Source organism: Dipodomys ordii, unplaced genomic scaffold (genome assembly GCF_000151885.1).
Source record: "Dipodomys ordii isolate 6190 unplaced genomic scaffold, Dord_2.0 Scaffold13, whole genome shotgun sequence".
Lineage (NCBI taxonomy): Eukaryota > Metazoa > Chordata > Mammalia > Rodentia > Heteromyidae > Dipodomys > Dipodomys ordii.
This window is the reverse complement of record NW_012267229.1, coordinates 14,070,296-14,085,795: the sequence shown is the minus strand read 5'-3', so window position 1 is coordinate 14,085,795 and position 15,500 is coordinate 14,070,296. Positions and strand designations below refer to the sequence as shown.

Sequence of the window (15,500 nt, the reverse complement as noted above, 5' to 3'; positions counted from 1 at the left end):
GAAGATCGCAGTTGGAAGCTAGCCCAGGCAGTAAAGTCCATGAAACTCTGATCTCCAATTAACCATCAGAAAACTGGAAGTAGCACTATGGCTCAAACTGGTAGACAGCGCCCAGGCCCTAAATTCAAGTCCCACGACCAACCAAAAAAAAAGAAAAAGAAAAAAAAAAAGCATGGGTACTTAGTTAACCACTAGAACCTAAATGCTTATAGTCAGGGCAAGACAAATTCCAGAAGACATAACACTCTTGAAATACAGAATTTTATTTAGAAACTGTTTAAAGTAGAAAAAAACCCTGTCAGGAAAGACCAGGTGGAAAATGGGTTCCCAATAAAATGGATTTCCGGGCAACAGAAGTCTAATAAAAGGCCACAAAAGAGAAATAGCACCACTGTCCTTTCAACAATGGCTGGTTACTTGCATTTTTGGCATTGTTAATCAATGAATCTGGGTTTCCCTCTGAATTCCACACAAAGCATGCACTACACAACAATTTTATCATAAAATACCTTGCTTTCTACACACATTTTAGGACAAGCTACCACCAGAAACAAATCAATACAAACACATCAGGGACTGAACAATCTCAGTAGTGGGTGAAATACATTTTGCAGAATTCTGCCAAACAAAGGGACTGACTAGGCCATGGGCAAAGCAAATGAGGAGAAGGAATGAAATCTTTTAAATATTAATAATTAATTCAGACATAGTACTGTATCTTCTGCAAAAAAAAAATGACATTTAGTAACACACTAGTGAATTTTATCTCCAAAGAGATTAGTGCACTGGCAAAGTATCCAGATAACAGTGGAGAGCTGTGAACAGCAGATATGGAAAACACCCCAGCCTTGTAGATCCCAAGGTAACTGGCCGTCAAAGATCACTCCCTTTGCCAGAGGTCCAGCAAGAACTTGCAGCATGATCACCTGCCTGCTGTACTTCCAACACTAAGCAGCAAACTTAAGGAGCCAAAGAGGAGCTCCCAGTGGACAAAGGGAGCAGAAAAGAGAAATATGTTCAATGTAAACTTAAAAAACAGTAAAATGGGACACAATTCCCATTTGAATCCCAGAGATGTGGGCAAGTTCCCAAAACTAGTTGTTAGATTTAAAAAAAAAAAGGGGGGGGGGGCATATCTCATTTCCCAAAAACACACAATGCAAAGCAATTCCAAAGATAGTTGAATAAATCAGAGGACTGCTCAATGAAAATCTAGGTCTTCACCTCAAACCATCTCAGGGCTGAAACACTCCATTCACCCAGGCAACCATGCCACTTGCTAGTAGCGGGGATGCATCTGGCCAATGATACCAAATGGCCTTACAGAGCAATTTTTAAACTTCCACTTTGGGGCCAAAGATGTGGCCTGTGAGGATTCAAGCAGCCCTGTAAGGCCTGAGACAACAGGCTCCAAAGGTCCCAAAGTCTGGCCCCTCCTTCCCAGACACAAAGTCAGACACATAATATCTCCTGTCAGGTTACATTTTCTATTTTGAAATATGGAAGCATATTTTAAATACTCTTAAGGCATTTATTAAAACGTTCTTTGCCAAGATTTCACATTAGCTTAAAATTCAATTCAGTCTTTACATGTCTCTATTTGAGGGTGCCACCTCAGTGTTACACCAAACACCTTCTTCAGCAATTCAGTGTGACCAGTATCCGCACGCTGAGCCCCATGGTCAGCCTCTCTGTTCCCAGGTGAACCAACTAGATGTTAATACTGCTTCTGCTACAAGGTATAAGCTCCTAACTCAAACTTATCAGAAAAGGAGTGAAACTTCTGCAAAGTGCACTTTTAAGAAGAGGTACTTTTTGCTTATGAAAAGAAACCAGTGAATCCTCTAGGAATAATAAAAGGGAGTATTTTACAGTTAAGCACATGATTTTGGAGTGAAGAATTCAATATTGATCTGCTGGTCCAGACTGTTAATACTCTTCTTGCTCTTCCTGTGGGCCCCCTTCATCAGGTATCACAAAGCCTTCCTGAAAAGGGAAAATGCAAGGAGAAAACTTACTCAACCATGAATATGACTGATTTCTACTGTGGCTCTTTCCTCATACTAAAAGCCTCTCTACCTAGGTATCTTGTGTCTATCACATATCAAGCACATATCACACAAGTGACTAGTGTTGCTGGGCTCACGCCTATAATCCTAGCTATTCAGAAGGCTGACATCTGAAGATCATGGTTCAAAGCCAGCCCTGGCAGGACAGTCCGTAAGACTCTTATCTCCAATTAACCACCAGGAAACCGGAAGTGGCACTGTGGCTCAAGTGGTAGAGCACTTGCCCTGACCTGAAAAGCTGAGGGACAGTGCCTAGGCCCAGAGTTCAAGCCCTACCACCGAGAAAAAAAATAAAAAATGACTAGTGCTTATTTTTGGCCCCAGTAGTCCTGGGGTACTGTCCCTGAGCTTCTTTTCTTCAACGTTAACACTCTACCACTTGAGCCACAGCACCACTTCTGTTTATGTGGGCTTTATATATGCTAGGCAAGCACTCTACCACTGAGCCACATTCCAAGCCCCTAGACCTGCTTCTTAAAGGGAAAAGGGAGAACCATCACATTTACCCTCAAAGTTGTGTGAGTGAAAGCATGTACATATGTGCTGGTACAGTTGCCTGAAATCACAACTGATACTCTATCACTTGAGCCATACCTCCACTTCTAGCTTTTGCTGGCCCTCTACCACTTGAGCCATATCTCCATTTTCAGCTTTTTGTTGACTAACTGGAGGTAAGATTCTCCCACATTTGTCTGCCCAGGCTGCCTCTGAACCTCAGTCCTCAGATGTCAGCCTTCTGGGTAGCTAAGATTGTAAGTGTGAGCCACCAGTGCCTGATGAACCTCAAGAAACTTTTGAAAATGTTTGTACTTTATCTGATCTCACCTCACCAAATGTAAACTTACAATATGTGCTGTTTAATATAGCTTATTTTTTAAAAGGATAAAGAAAATATCTCCATATGAACACGTACATCTGTGGCATAAAGAATGTCTACAATCCTCTGCAATACAGGGTCATTTTCCCCCTCATTCTCCTGGCAAATCAATTCAATGTTCCTTAGCTTTCCGAAGTAGAAATCTCTCTCTTTCTCCAAATCTTCAACAGTAAGTTTCAATACTTTGACCTGCATAAAACATTAAAAGAGGAGAGATACCTGACATTAGTAGATCAATAAAGTATCAGACAAACTTCTAGCCCAAAAGATATGGTCTCTGATCAAACTCAAATACAGATTAAAAACCCTATTCAATTGAACATCTTCATTCAGTCCCAGTAAAACAATTGAGTAATTCAAGGCAACCCTGACTATAATTGCTTCCAGGAAAGGGCAATCAAAACATTTCAGTAACTCTTAAAAACTAAAAATGGGGAAAGAAAAAAAACCTAAAGAAGCCTGGGACAAACACAGACGTAGAACCGGAAACCCATCACTTTCCATAATCCTCACCTGGGACTGGATCATAGGCTGGCACCAAGTAAATCTTCCCCAACTACATTTCTAGGTGCAGGACATGTCTTCCATGCCTTGGTATTCTCCCTAATGTTTAGCAGCAATTTGCCCAGAGCAATTGCAATGAATAATTACAATTGTCAATGTTGAGTAAAAGAACTTTCTATAAACCTCAGTTAAACAAACAACTTCAATTCCCCATTCAGATGTAACTGACCTGTGCCTTGAAGCCAGACGCATGTAGGCTGGGCGAGTGAAAACTCAAGATACACAGTAACCCTGCTATATCCTTGACTTTATGGATCCCAGAAACCTGAGATCATCCCAAAAATATCTTACAGAGTTTTACTCTACAACTGGTTTCCAAACAGACATTACATTTCTGTCACACTAGAATCAGAAGAACACAGAAACACCTAATGCTTGGCCATCCCCAGGCTTGCTCCCACAGGAGAGCTGTGTCAAGGTCTGTTCTGAAGGAGTAAAGTCTCCCTGATCCCTGTATCACTGAAGTCCCACAAGTGACACAACCTGGACATAGAAGGTGCCCACCTGCTGCATCAATTCAGCTGCTTCATCATCCCCGTTGCCCACACCAGGATTCTTTCGCACCACCCCTGGGCCAGCCTTAGGAGTCGCAGTAGTTCTCTGTGTTGAAATGGGCCTCGGTGGAGCTGAGAGGATTAAACATTAAGAGACATTTCAAAAACAAACAGAAATCCACAAGATGGCAAGGGAAGGCTTTGACCAACTGCTTTCCACGGGTGTTCAGCAAATGCTAGAAAGCACCAGCCTGCAAAACACACCCATTTGTCAAAAGTGGTTTTTGCCAGGTACCACTGGTTCACACCTATAATCTTAGCAACTCAGGAGGCTGAGATCTGAGGTTCATAGTTTCAAGCCAGCCTGGGCAGGAAATCCTCAAGACTCTTTATCTCCAACTAATAATCCAGAAAGCCTGAAGTGGAGCTATAGCTCAAGTGGTAGAACACTAGCCTTGAACACAAAAGCTCAGGGACACTGCCCAGTCATACAAGCCCCAGACCAGGACAAAAAAAAAAAAAGTTTTGGACTGGAATATGGCTTAGTGGTAGTAGAATGCTTGCCTAGCATGCATGAAGCCCTGGGTTCAATTCCTCAGTACCACATAAACACAAAAAGCTAGAAGTGAGGCTGGGTTCAAGTGGATGAGTGCTAGCCTTGAGCAAAAAGCTCAGGGACAGTGCCTAGGCCCTGAGTTCAAGCCTCAAAAATGCCCCCCCCCAAAAAAAGTGTTCTTCATCCTGACAGCAGGCTGAAGTGTCTTTTTTTGCTGTTATTCCTTCTCCAATACCAAGACTCAAACTCAGTATCTGACATTTGCTTTTACTCACGGATTGCTCTACCTGAGCCACGGAAGTACCAATTTTAGCAGCACTCTTTTGTGCTGGGAGTAAGTTCTCCAGCAAGGCTTGTTCTCTGCTGTGGTGAACAGACTATCATCTGAAAGAGGCCCACAGCCATTATGGGAGGTACAGGTGAGCCACATTAACTTATCCCAACAAAACTCACAAAAAGGCAGCTACATGGCTAATAGGCAAACTTCCTGCTAGAAGACTATCACAATCCCAGCTGCTACCAGTGGCTTCTGTACCCCATAAGGAAAACTAGAACCCTCCTAACTCATAACTGCAGAATCCCTAGATTAGGTGAATGAAGAAGTTGTCAGGTGCAGTGGCTCACATCTATAAATCACAGCTACTGGAAAGCTGAGAACAGGAAGGATCACAATTCAAGGCCAGCCTGGGCCAAAAGTTGGCAAAATAGCATTTCAATCAGTAAGGTAGTCTGCCTCAGATCTCAGATACACAGAGGCCATAGGGAGGAGGATTGCAGTCTGAGGCCAAACCCAGGCAAAAATGCAAGATCCTACCTGAAAAATAACTAAGAATTTAAAAAAGGCTCATGAACCAGAATATCTACCTAGAAAGCATGAGACCCTGGGTTCAAACTCCAATACTGTCAAAAATTTTTCCTAAAGGGGATATAGAACTCAAGGCATACACAGTGATGAGACTAAAGGAGGATAGATAGTCATAGAGGAGAAACCCAAAAGCATAACACATCTGAACACTTAACATACTATTCATCAAAATAAATTCTAGGAAATGGAAACATTAAGGGTTTTTGTTGGGGGTGGCAGTAGTTTCATTTTTGCTTTTTGTTGTTTTGTTCTTTTTTCTATCTTTTGGGGGGGCTAAAGAGGGGACACAGAAATGAAGGGGCAAATCTTAAACAAATGCAGCAGTCATACTCAGTAGACACCATGTAGAACATGAACTATGTAATCTGTGGACAGGGACGGGAAGAAGAAACTGGGGGACAGTGAAGGAAAGGGTGACACTGTCCCCCCAAAAAATAGACTCATGGCTGGGAATGTGGCTTAGTGGTAGCGTTTGCCTAGCATGCATGAAGCCCTGGGTTCAATTCCTCACTATCACACAAACAGAAAAAGCCAGAAGTGGAGCTGTGGCTCAAGTAATAAAAGTGCTAGCCTTGAGCAAAAGAAGTTCAGGGACCATGCCCAGTCCTTGAGTTCAAGCCCCAGTACTGGCAAAAAAAAAAAAAATTACTCATTGCCTGACTTATGAAACGATAACCCTCTATACAACACCTGAATAAATTTATTTTTTCAAAAAAAGAAGGAAGACATCTATAAGACTGAAATAACCTACTATCACTACTATAACTATACTTTCCTTTTAGAAGATGTTTAGAAGGGTTAGAAAAGAATCTCATTGACTAGAACTTATAGACTTCTCTCAGTACTTAAAGCAGATGAAGCAATAAACCAGTTAACGAATCTGTAAATTAAGAATAGCACTGGAGGAATGGCACAAGTGGTAAGAGCACCTACCTAGCAGCATCAAGGAAAAAAAAAAAACAAAAACAAAAACAAAACAGCTCTGGTAGCTCGTGCCTGTAATCCTAGCTACTCAGGAGGCTAAGATCTGAGGATCACAGTTAGAAGCCAGCCTGAGCAGCAAAGTCTGTGAGATTCTTGTATCAAATTAACTAACAAGGGGCTGGGAAGATGGCTCAGTGGTAGAGCGCTTGCCTTGCATGCATGAGGCCCTGGGTTCGATTCCTCAGCACCACATAAGAGAAAAGAAAAAAGCCGGAAGTGGCACTGTGGCTCAAGTGGTAGAGCGCTAGCCTTGAGCTGAAGAGCTGAGGGACAGTGCCCAGGCCCAGAGTTCAGGCCCCACGACTGGACCCAAAAAAAAAAAAAATTAACTAACAAAAAGCTGGAAATAGAGCTGTGGCTAAAGTAGTAGTGTTAGCCTTGAGTGAAAGAAGCTCAGGGACAGGGGCTGGGAAGGTGGCTCAGTGGTAGAGTGCTTGTCTTGCATGCTCAAGGCCCTGGGTTCGATTCCTCAGCACCACATAAGCAAAAAGAAAAAAGCTAGAAGTGGCACTGTGGCTCAAGTGGTAGAGGGCTAGCCTTGAGCTGAAGAGCTGAGGGACAGCGCCCAGGCCCAGAGTTCAGGCCCCACAACCAGACCCAAAAAAAAATAAATAAATAAAGAAGCTTAGGGACAGACCCCTCACCCTGAGTTCAAGCTCTAGGATTGGCACAAAAAAAGAAAAGAAAAGAAGAGAAAAAAGTGCCAGGCACCAGGTCACCAGTGGCTCATGCCTGTAATCCTGGCTACTCAGGAGGCTGACATCTGAGGATCACAATGCAAAGCCAAGCTGGGCTGGGGGGTGGGGGAGAGTACAAAAAAAAAAAAAAAAACCTCAGGGAAAGCACCCAGGCTCTGAGTTCAAGCCCCATTACAGAAGAAAGAAAGAAAGGGGGAGAGAGGGAAGGGGGAAAGGAAGGAGAGAAAGAGGGAGGGAGGGAGAGAGAGAAGAAATATCTAATCTTCCCAACAAGCCAAAATAACCACAGGCTTTTTGCCCACAGTAGCAGATATTTTCTCTGGATAGCTCTCTTTGGCATTTTTCTCCTGAAGACAAAATGTTTATTTTAAGTCTCCACTTAACTGTTATCAGCATCTAAAATATGAAATGTAAAGGTTATCTAAGCAGTTGCCATTCTACACAATTAAAGAATAAAAGCAGGGGCTGGGAAGGTGGCTCAGTGGTAGAGCGCTTGTCTTGCATGCATGAGGCCCTGGGTTCAATTCCTCAGCACCAAATAAGCAAAAAGAAAAAAGCCGGAAGTGGCGCTATGGCTCAAGTGGTAGAGCGCTAGCCTTAAGCCGAAGAGCTGAGGGACAGTGCCCAAGCCCAGAGTTCAAGCCTCACGACCGACCAAAAAAAAAAAAGAATAAAATCATACAGTATCTAGGAAATTAGAACCATCAAATACTGTTCATGGTATTGTCAATAGTTCAGCCACTTTGGAAAACAGTGACTCTGTTCAAAGGGTTAGCTCTGCAAAAGGTTTAAGACAGTTACCATGTGACCCAGGAATTCTACTCCACAATACATATAGAAATGAAAACACGTCCACATAGAAACTATAGATGAATCTTCACAGCAACATAGGAACCAAAATGCAGAAACATCTCAAATGACCATCAACTGATGAATAACTAAATGAAGTATAGACATACAATGGGATATTATGCTCCAATAAAAATGAAGTGTAAATAAATGGTATAACATTCTTACCACTGGAAACGTGAAGATACACTGAGTAAAAGAACCCAGACACAAAGACCACAAATGCAAGGTAGGATCTTGCATTCTATATCATTTACACAAAATATCCAGAATAGGCAAATCCAGACAGAAAACAGATTAGTGGTTTCTCCAGAGAGTTAGGGGAAAATGAGAAGTGACTGCAATAGAACAAACAAGAGGTTTCTTTTTAGGTGATGTAAATGTTCTAAAATTGTAGTGATGGTGACATAACTCTTTGAATACACTAAATAAATACAAACACTTTACACGGGTGAAGGTATAATATCTCCAATTGTTTTTTTGAGGTCTTTTTTTTTTTGGTGGGTCATGAGGTTTGAACTCTAGGCCTGGGTGCTGTCCCTCAGCTCTTCAGCTCAAGGCTAGCGCTCTACCACTTGATCCACAGCGCCACTTCCAGTTTTCTGTTGGTTTTATTGGAGATAGTCTCATGGACTTTCCTGCCAGGGCTGGCTTTACACCATGATCCACAGATGTCAGCCTCCTGAGTAGCTAGAATTATAGGCCTGAGCCACCAGCACTGGCTTTCTTTTTTTAAGTACTCAACGCACACGTTCTTTTTATTCTTTCTTTTTTTTTTTTTGTTGGTTGTCGGGCCTGAACTCTGGGCCTGGACACTGTCCCTCAGCTCTTCAGCTCAAGGCTAGCGCTCTACCACTTGAGCCACAGCGCCACTTCTGGCTTTTTCTGCTTATGTGGTGCTGAGGAATCGAACCCAGGACCTCATGCATGCAAGACAAGCACTCTGAGCCACCTTCCCAGCCCTGCACCCATTCTTTCTATCCAGATTCACCAGCCCCTCTCAGGGTACTCTGGGACCTTAACTAATCTTCTTGCCATATGGAAAAGGAGTGACAAGATTGGTAGAACACCAACCTTGCCCCCACATGGCATATCCCATGAATATACTACTATAAACACATCTTGGAAAACCTACTAAGCCAATTAATTCCTGAAAATCACCTCCCTCTGCCTCCTACATCTTGTCAACATCAGAGCAAGTCATACTTACTCAAGTCATATCCTACTACATAGGATATTTAACTTCCTAAGGTTCTGTAACATGCCCTTACTTTCTATATAACTAAAGCAACTTATGTGAGCCAACCTTAAGAATCTATTCCATATAACTAAAAGCTTTGCCAAGTAGCATATAGTAACTCATTCGGAACTCAAGAATAACTTCTGTGGCAAGAAATAAATTTCCCATTCTATAGGGGAGGAAAATGCTGCACAGATGCCAAAGGGCTCACCTAGAGCTACAAAGAACAAGTACAGATCTGCTTTATGACAAAACATAAGCACATTTTTTCCACATCCCTAGGATTATCTTGTGGAGATTCTCAAACCAATCGTTCTCAAAAAATACTGATTCTGATTAAGCTGGTGCAAGTGGCTCATGCCTATAATCCCAGCTACTCAGGAGACTCAAATCAGAGAATTGTTGGTGAGACTCTTATCAACAATTAACCTTCAAAAAGCCAGAACTAAGCCGGGTGGTGGCTCACACCTGTAATCCTAGCTACTCAGGAGGCTGAGCTCTAAGGATCGCAGTTCAAAGCCAGTTCGGGCAGGAAAGTCCGTAAAACTCTTATCTTCAATAAACCAATAGAAAACCAGAAGTGGAGCTGTAGCTCAAGTGGTAGAGTGCCAGCCTTGAGCTGAAGAGCTGAGGGACGTGGGCTGGGAAGGTGGCTCAGTGGTAGAGTGCTTGCCTTGCATGCATTTGGCCCTGGGTGCCTCAGCACCACATAAGCAGAAAAAAAGCCGGAAGTGGTACTGTGGCTCAAGTGGTAGAGTGTTAACCTTAAGGTGAAGAGTTGAGGGACAGCGCCCAGGCCCAGAGTTCAGGCCCCATGACCGGACCCCTCCCCCCCCAAAAAAGAAAAAGAGTTGAGGGACAGCACCCAGACCCAGAGTTCAAGCCCCAAGACCAACAAAAAAAAGCCAGAACTAGAGATGTGGCTCAAGTGGTAGAGCACCAGCCATGAGCAAAAAGGCCAAGCAAGAGTTCAAGGCTGAGTTCAACATGTAGCAGGTTGAGTTCAAGGTGCAGTATCAAAAACAAAAAACAAAAACTCTCTGATTAAAGGCTGAAGGTATATATAGCTCAGTATTAGAGCACCCCTCCACCATGTACAAGGCCTAACAGCAAAAAATGCCAAAAAATTCTGATTCAATTTGGAATAAATGAGATTACCGGGAGTTACTAGAAATGAGGTCAGGAAGGGATGTTTTTGGTTTGGTTTGGTTTTTGTAAAGTTTTAGCAAGGATTTATTTTAGGATGACAGGATAAAGTAAGGAGATAGAGGGGAAAAAATTTCCTGCAGGAAATGAGAGTTAGACTCCTGAGGGTGTTTTTTTACCTGCACCACTAGAGCCAAGAGGTTTCTTGGGTTTATTCAGAGCTGGAGCAACAAGGGTGGGAGCCACTGCAGTTTCTTGACCTTGTCTGGCAGCTACAGGGTCATAGTCTTTTCCATCATAGTTCGCATCAAAAAATTTCTTGAACCACTGAACGAATTCAAAATTGTCTTGAAACTTTCCTTTTACTAATTTATCCACAGGAATTATCTGTAAAGAAAAATCAAGACTGTTTAGTTCAAAGCAAAGGGTTTTTGGCAAACACCAAACCTATCCACAGGTCAATCACTACAAAACTCTCTCAAAGGTAGAAAAAAATATTTTAGAGAACTTAGCACTAACCCCTTAAAATATTTCAAATTTACAAAAAGGAATCTGAAATGACAAAAGAACAAGCATCATATATATTACATATACACCAGGGGCTAATAGCTCATGCCTGTAATCATACCTACTCAGGAGTCTGAGATCTGAGAATTGACAGTTCCAAGCCAGCCCAGGCAGAGAAATCTGTGAGACTCTTATTTCCAATTAACCAACAGAAAACCAGAAGTAGCACTGTGACTCAAAGTGGTAGAGTGCTGGACCTTAGGCAAAAAAGCTTAGGGGAATCACCCAAGGCCTGAGTTCAAGCCCCACATCCAATATCACCAACAAAAATGTCAATTTTACATAAGCCACACATTTTAATATGTGATAAAAGTGTCACTGTACTATAAAGAAAAAAAAAATCTATGGCCAGGCATGGTACTGAACACCTATAATACCTGTACTCAGGAGACTGAGGAAGAAAGATCAAGTATGGCATCAGCCTGGGCTACATAGCAAGACATTTATAGCACAAACCAACCATACACATATACAATGAATTATGAATAACCTAAAAGAGAGCAAGAGGCCCTGACTAATAAAGAGTACCCAGCAAGACAACACTGGCACACAAACAAAAAAAAACGAAAAACCTAGCTGAAGGAATAAAATATACTTACTTTGTCAACACCCATTCTCTTAAAACCTGCTTGTAGTATTTTGAAGTTCTGGATATATTCATGTTCTAGCTTAGCTTGGAATTTCACTTTCTTCAAGGCAATAGAGCCAGGGAATAGCATGTCCATAAACTGACAATAGGCAGCACCTGTATGAACAACAGTAACAAACATACAATAAACACTGTCACTAAATGTTACTACTAAGAAGCATACTGACTCAGACCTATTTATACCAAATATAACTTTAAAATTTATAAAGCAAGCCGGGCACTGGTGGCTCACGCCTGTAATCCTAGCTACTCAGGAGGCTGAGATCTGAGGATCACGGTTCAAAGCCAGCCCGGGCAGGAGAGACCATGAGACTCCTATCTCCAATAAACCACCAGAAAACCGGAAGTGGTGCTATAGCTCAAGTGGTAGAGCGCTCCCCTTGAGCTGAAGAGCTGAGGGACAGTGCCCAAGCCCAGAGCTCAAGCCCCACGACCTACCAAAAAAAAAAGAAAAATTTATAAAGCAGACCTACAAAAACCAAAAGCTTCATTATCACTTGAATTCAAAGTCAACTTTCAAGACTCTATTAAGAAAACTGGTTTTGAATTAGAGTGTAGCTTAAATGGTACAACACTCTGAGATTAAGCCCCAATACCCACACCAAAAAAATAAAACGTGAGCAAATGCAGCAATAGTACTCACTAGATACTACACTGAAAATGAACTATACAACTTGGGAGGGAGGTAACAACTAGGAGAGATGAGAAAAGAGATGCCACTGTCCAAAAAGAAAGTATTCAGGGCTGGGAAGGTGGCTCAGTGGTAGAGCGCTTGCCTTGCATGCCTGAGGCCCTGGGTTCGATTCCTCAGCACCACATAAGCAAAAAGAGAAAAGCCAGAAGTGGCACTGTGGCTCAAGTGGTAGAGCGCTAAGCCTTGAGCTGAAGAGCTGAGGGACAGCGCCCAGGCCCAGAGTTCAGGCCCCACGACCGGACCCAAAAAAAAAAAAAAAAAGTATTCATTATTCATTACCTGACTTATGTAACTGTAACCCCTCTGTACATCGCCTTTATAGTAACAATTTAAAAACTTTAAAACATAATAGTAATAAGATAGTACAAACTGAGACAAGAATTTGGTCTATTTTTGGGGGGATGAGGGGGGTTCTGTGCTGGTCCTAGGGCTTAAACTCAGGGTCTGGGCACTGTTCCTGAGCTTTTTTTTTTTTTTTTAACTTAAGGCTGTAGTGCTTTACCACTTGAGCCACAGCTCCACTTCCAATTTTTTGCTGGTTAATTGGAGATAAGAGTCTCAGGGACTTTCCTGACCAGGCTGACTTTCAACCATGATCCTTAGATCTCAGCCTCCTGGACAGTTAGGATTACAGAAATGAGCCATCAGCACCACTGGCAATCCTTTCTCCTCTCTCCTCCCCTCCCCCCCAGCACAATTTTAACACAAAACTCTACCTAGTTGAATTTTTACAACTTTCAATGCAAGAGTAATTTCTATAGAAAATTTCCCAGTGAAATCACCTTGTAACTGGAAGAAATAACAGTAAAGAATAAGGTTTAGCTCAAAAACTTAGAATTTGTGGTTAGATTTTTTTCTTTTTTTTGGAAGGCGGGGGTCGGTCGTGGGGCTTGAACTCTGGGCTTAGGCACTGTCCCTGCGCTCTTCAGCTCAAGGCCAATGCTCTACCACTTGAGCCACAGCACCACTTCCGGTTTTCTAGTGGTTTTTATTGGAGATAAGAGTCTCATGGACTTTCCTTCCCGGGTTGCCTTTGAACGTGATCCTCAGATCTCAGCCTACTGAGTAGCTAGGATTACAAGCGCCGGACTGTGGTTAGATTTTTTTTTTAAACCTTAACTTTACTTAAACACTTAAAAATCTCATAAAGCAATTATCTCAGTGCTAAGTGCTAAGCTCGTGTTTAAACCTGCTGTAGTTTGCTCTTGCTTAAGGTTTTTCCCTTAAGGCTGGCATTCTATCACTTGCGCCATACTTCCACCTCCAGTTTTTTTTAGTGGTTAAGGAAATATAAGTCTCGTGGACTTTTCTACCTGAGGTGGCTTTAAACCATAATCCTCAGATCTTAGCCTTTTTTTGGGGGGTGGGGGGGTGGAGGGAGGGATAGTTGTGGGGCTTGAACTCAGGGCCTGGGCACTGTCCCTGAGCTCTTTTGCTCAAAGCTAGTGCTTACCACTTGAGCCTCAGTGCCACTTCCAGCCACTTCTAAGTTGTTTATTGGAGGTAGGAGTCTCACAGACTTTTCTGCCCTGGCTGGCTTAAAACCATGACCCTCTGATCTCAGCCTCCTGAGTAGCCAGAATTACAAGCATAAACCACCTGTACCCAGTGATTTCCATCTCTTAAATAGCTAGTATTACAAGTGTGAGCCACTAGTAACTGACTCTATAAAATATTTTAGAATTCTTATGGCTCAAGTGGTACAGCATTGGCCTAACCAGCACAAGGCCAAGTTCTAACACAGTACTGCCAATTAAAAAAAAAAAAAAAGCAGGGCTGGGAAGGTGGCTCAGTGGTAGAGTGCTTGCCTTGCATGCCTGAGGCCCTGGGTTCGATTCCTCAGCACCACATAAGCAAAAAGAAAAAAGCCGGAAGTGGCGCTGTGCCTCAAGTGGTAGAGCGCTAGCCTTGAGCTGAAGAGCTGAGGGATAGTGCCCATGCCCAGAGTTCAGGCCCCACAACAGGACCAAAAAATAAATAAATAAAAATAAAAGCAAACAAAATCTCAGATGTTAAGGTGTCACACAGGTATAAGGACACCAACTCAAAGAAAACTTAACTTGGCAAGGCAAAGTTTACTTCAGCTGAAGAGTGTGCCAAACTCTCAAAACTTGGACAGACAGACCAGGCAGGCTGCTCCATTTTTATTCCTAACCTAGCTGGGCCTCACCCTCTGCTTGGAGTGGGTGAGCTCAGGTTTACAATCTGCAAAAGGATATGCTTTAATTTACAGGATGTAACTAAAACTCAGGGAGCTTCGAACAGGATGCCTTAAAATGCTCAGGAGAAGGATGTATGTAACTAAAATATAATTTAAAAGGACCAAGCCACCTGGCTAAAGCAGGAACTTTTCAGAAAAACAATACTCTCCAATGGGACACTAAAACTGGGCACTGGGCACTCATAGTTGTAATCCTAGCTACTCAGGAGGCTTAGACCTGAAGATCATTGTTCAAAAAGCCAGCCAATACAGAAAAAGTCTCTAAGACTCTTTACCAATTAACCACCAGGAAAATGTAAGTGGCACTGTGGCTCAAAGTGGTAGAGCACTAACCTTGAGCAAAAAGAGCTCAGGGACAGTGCCCAGGCCCCAAGTTCAAGTCCAGGTCTGACCAAAAAAAAAAAACAAAAAACTCTCAAGATTAACCTTCAGAATGGAAGCAAACTATTTTGACAAAAAAGATGCTTTTCTCATGCAAACAAATTCTGTGGCCAGAATTTTTTCTTTGATCATTGTTATCTTTCCAAAGTAAAACTATGGTAGCTGGACGCCAGTGGCTCACGCCTGTAATCCTAGCTACTCAGGAGGCTGAGATCTGAGGATAGCGGTTCAAAGCCAGCCCACGTAGGAAAGTCTGTGAAACTCTTATCACCAATAAACCACCAGAAAACTGGAAATGGCGCAGTAGCTCTAGTGGTAGAGCGCTGGCCGTGAGCTGAAAAGCTGAGGGACAGTACTCAAGCCCCACGACCGACCAAAAAAAAAAAAAAAGTAAAACTATGGAATGGGAACAGTGGGCCAGACTCATCTTTCTCACTACCAGAGCCAAGCAAAGGCTCCTTGCAGTTTAGGGGCTTAGAGCTCATGGTGATGACAAAATGCAGCCACTTCACAGGCAGCCAGCACAATGACAAGGACCTCAGAGCTTTGCCCTCTCCTAAGAAGAACCTATTACTACTACCTTTTAAATCTTGTGTTTGTGGAAAACTCCAGGTTTTGGTTTTGGGTTTTTTTTTTTGGGGGGGGG

At 42.7% G+C, this 15,500-nt stretch overlaps 1 protein-coding gene across 1 annotated transcript in view; it reads right to left on the bottom strand.

The window, feature by feature from the left end:
• Nucleotides 1-243: 243 nt before the first annotated feature.
• The window catches only part of Mapre1 (microtubule-associated protein, RP/EB family, member 1), a 28,736-nt gene continuing 13,479 nt past the window's right edge, over nt 244-15,500 (bottom strand). Inside the window, exons 3-7 of the mRNA XM_013010963.1 lie at nt 11,509-11,654; nt 10,522-10,729; nt 4,015-4,136; nt 2,983-3,135; nt 244-1,986 (exon numbers count right to left, since the gene is read on the bottom strand). Of these exons, the coding sequence (XP_012866417.1) occupies nt 1,930-1,986; nt 2,983-3,135; nt 4,015-4,136; nt 10,522-10,729; nt 11,509-11,654 (686 nt within the window). The 3' untranslated portion in view covers nt 244-1,929. The remainder of the gene's footprint in view (nt 1,987-2,982; nt 3,136-4,014; nt 4,137-10,521; nt 10,730-11,508; nt 11,655-15,500) is intronic.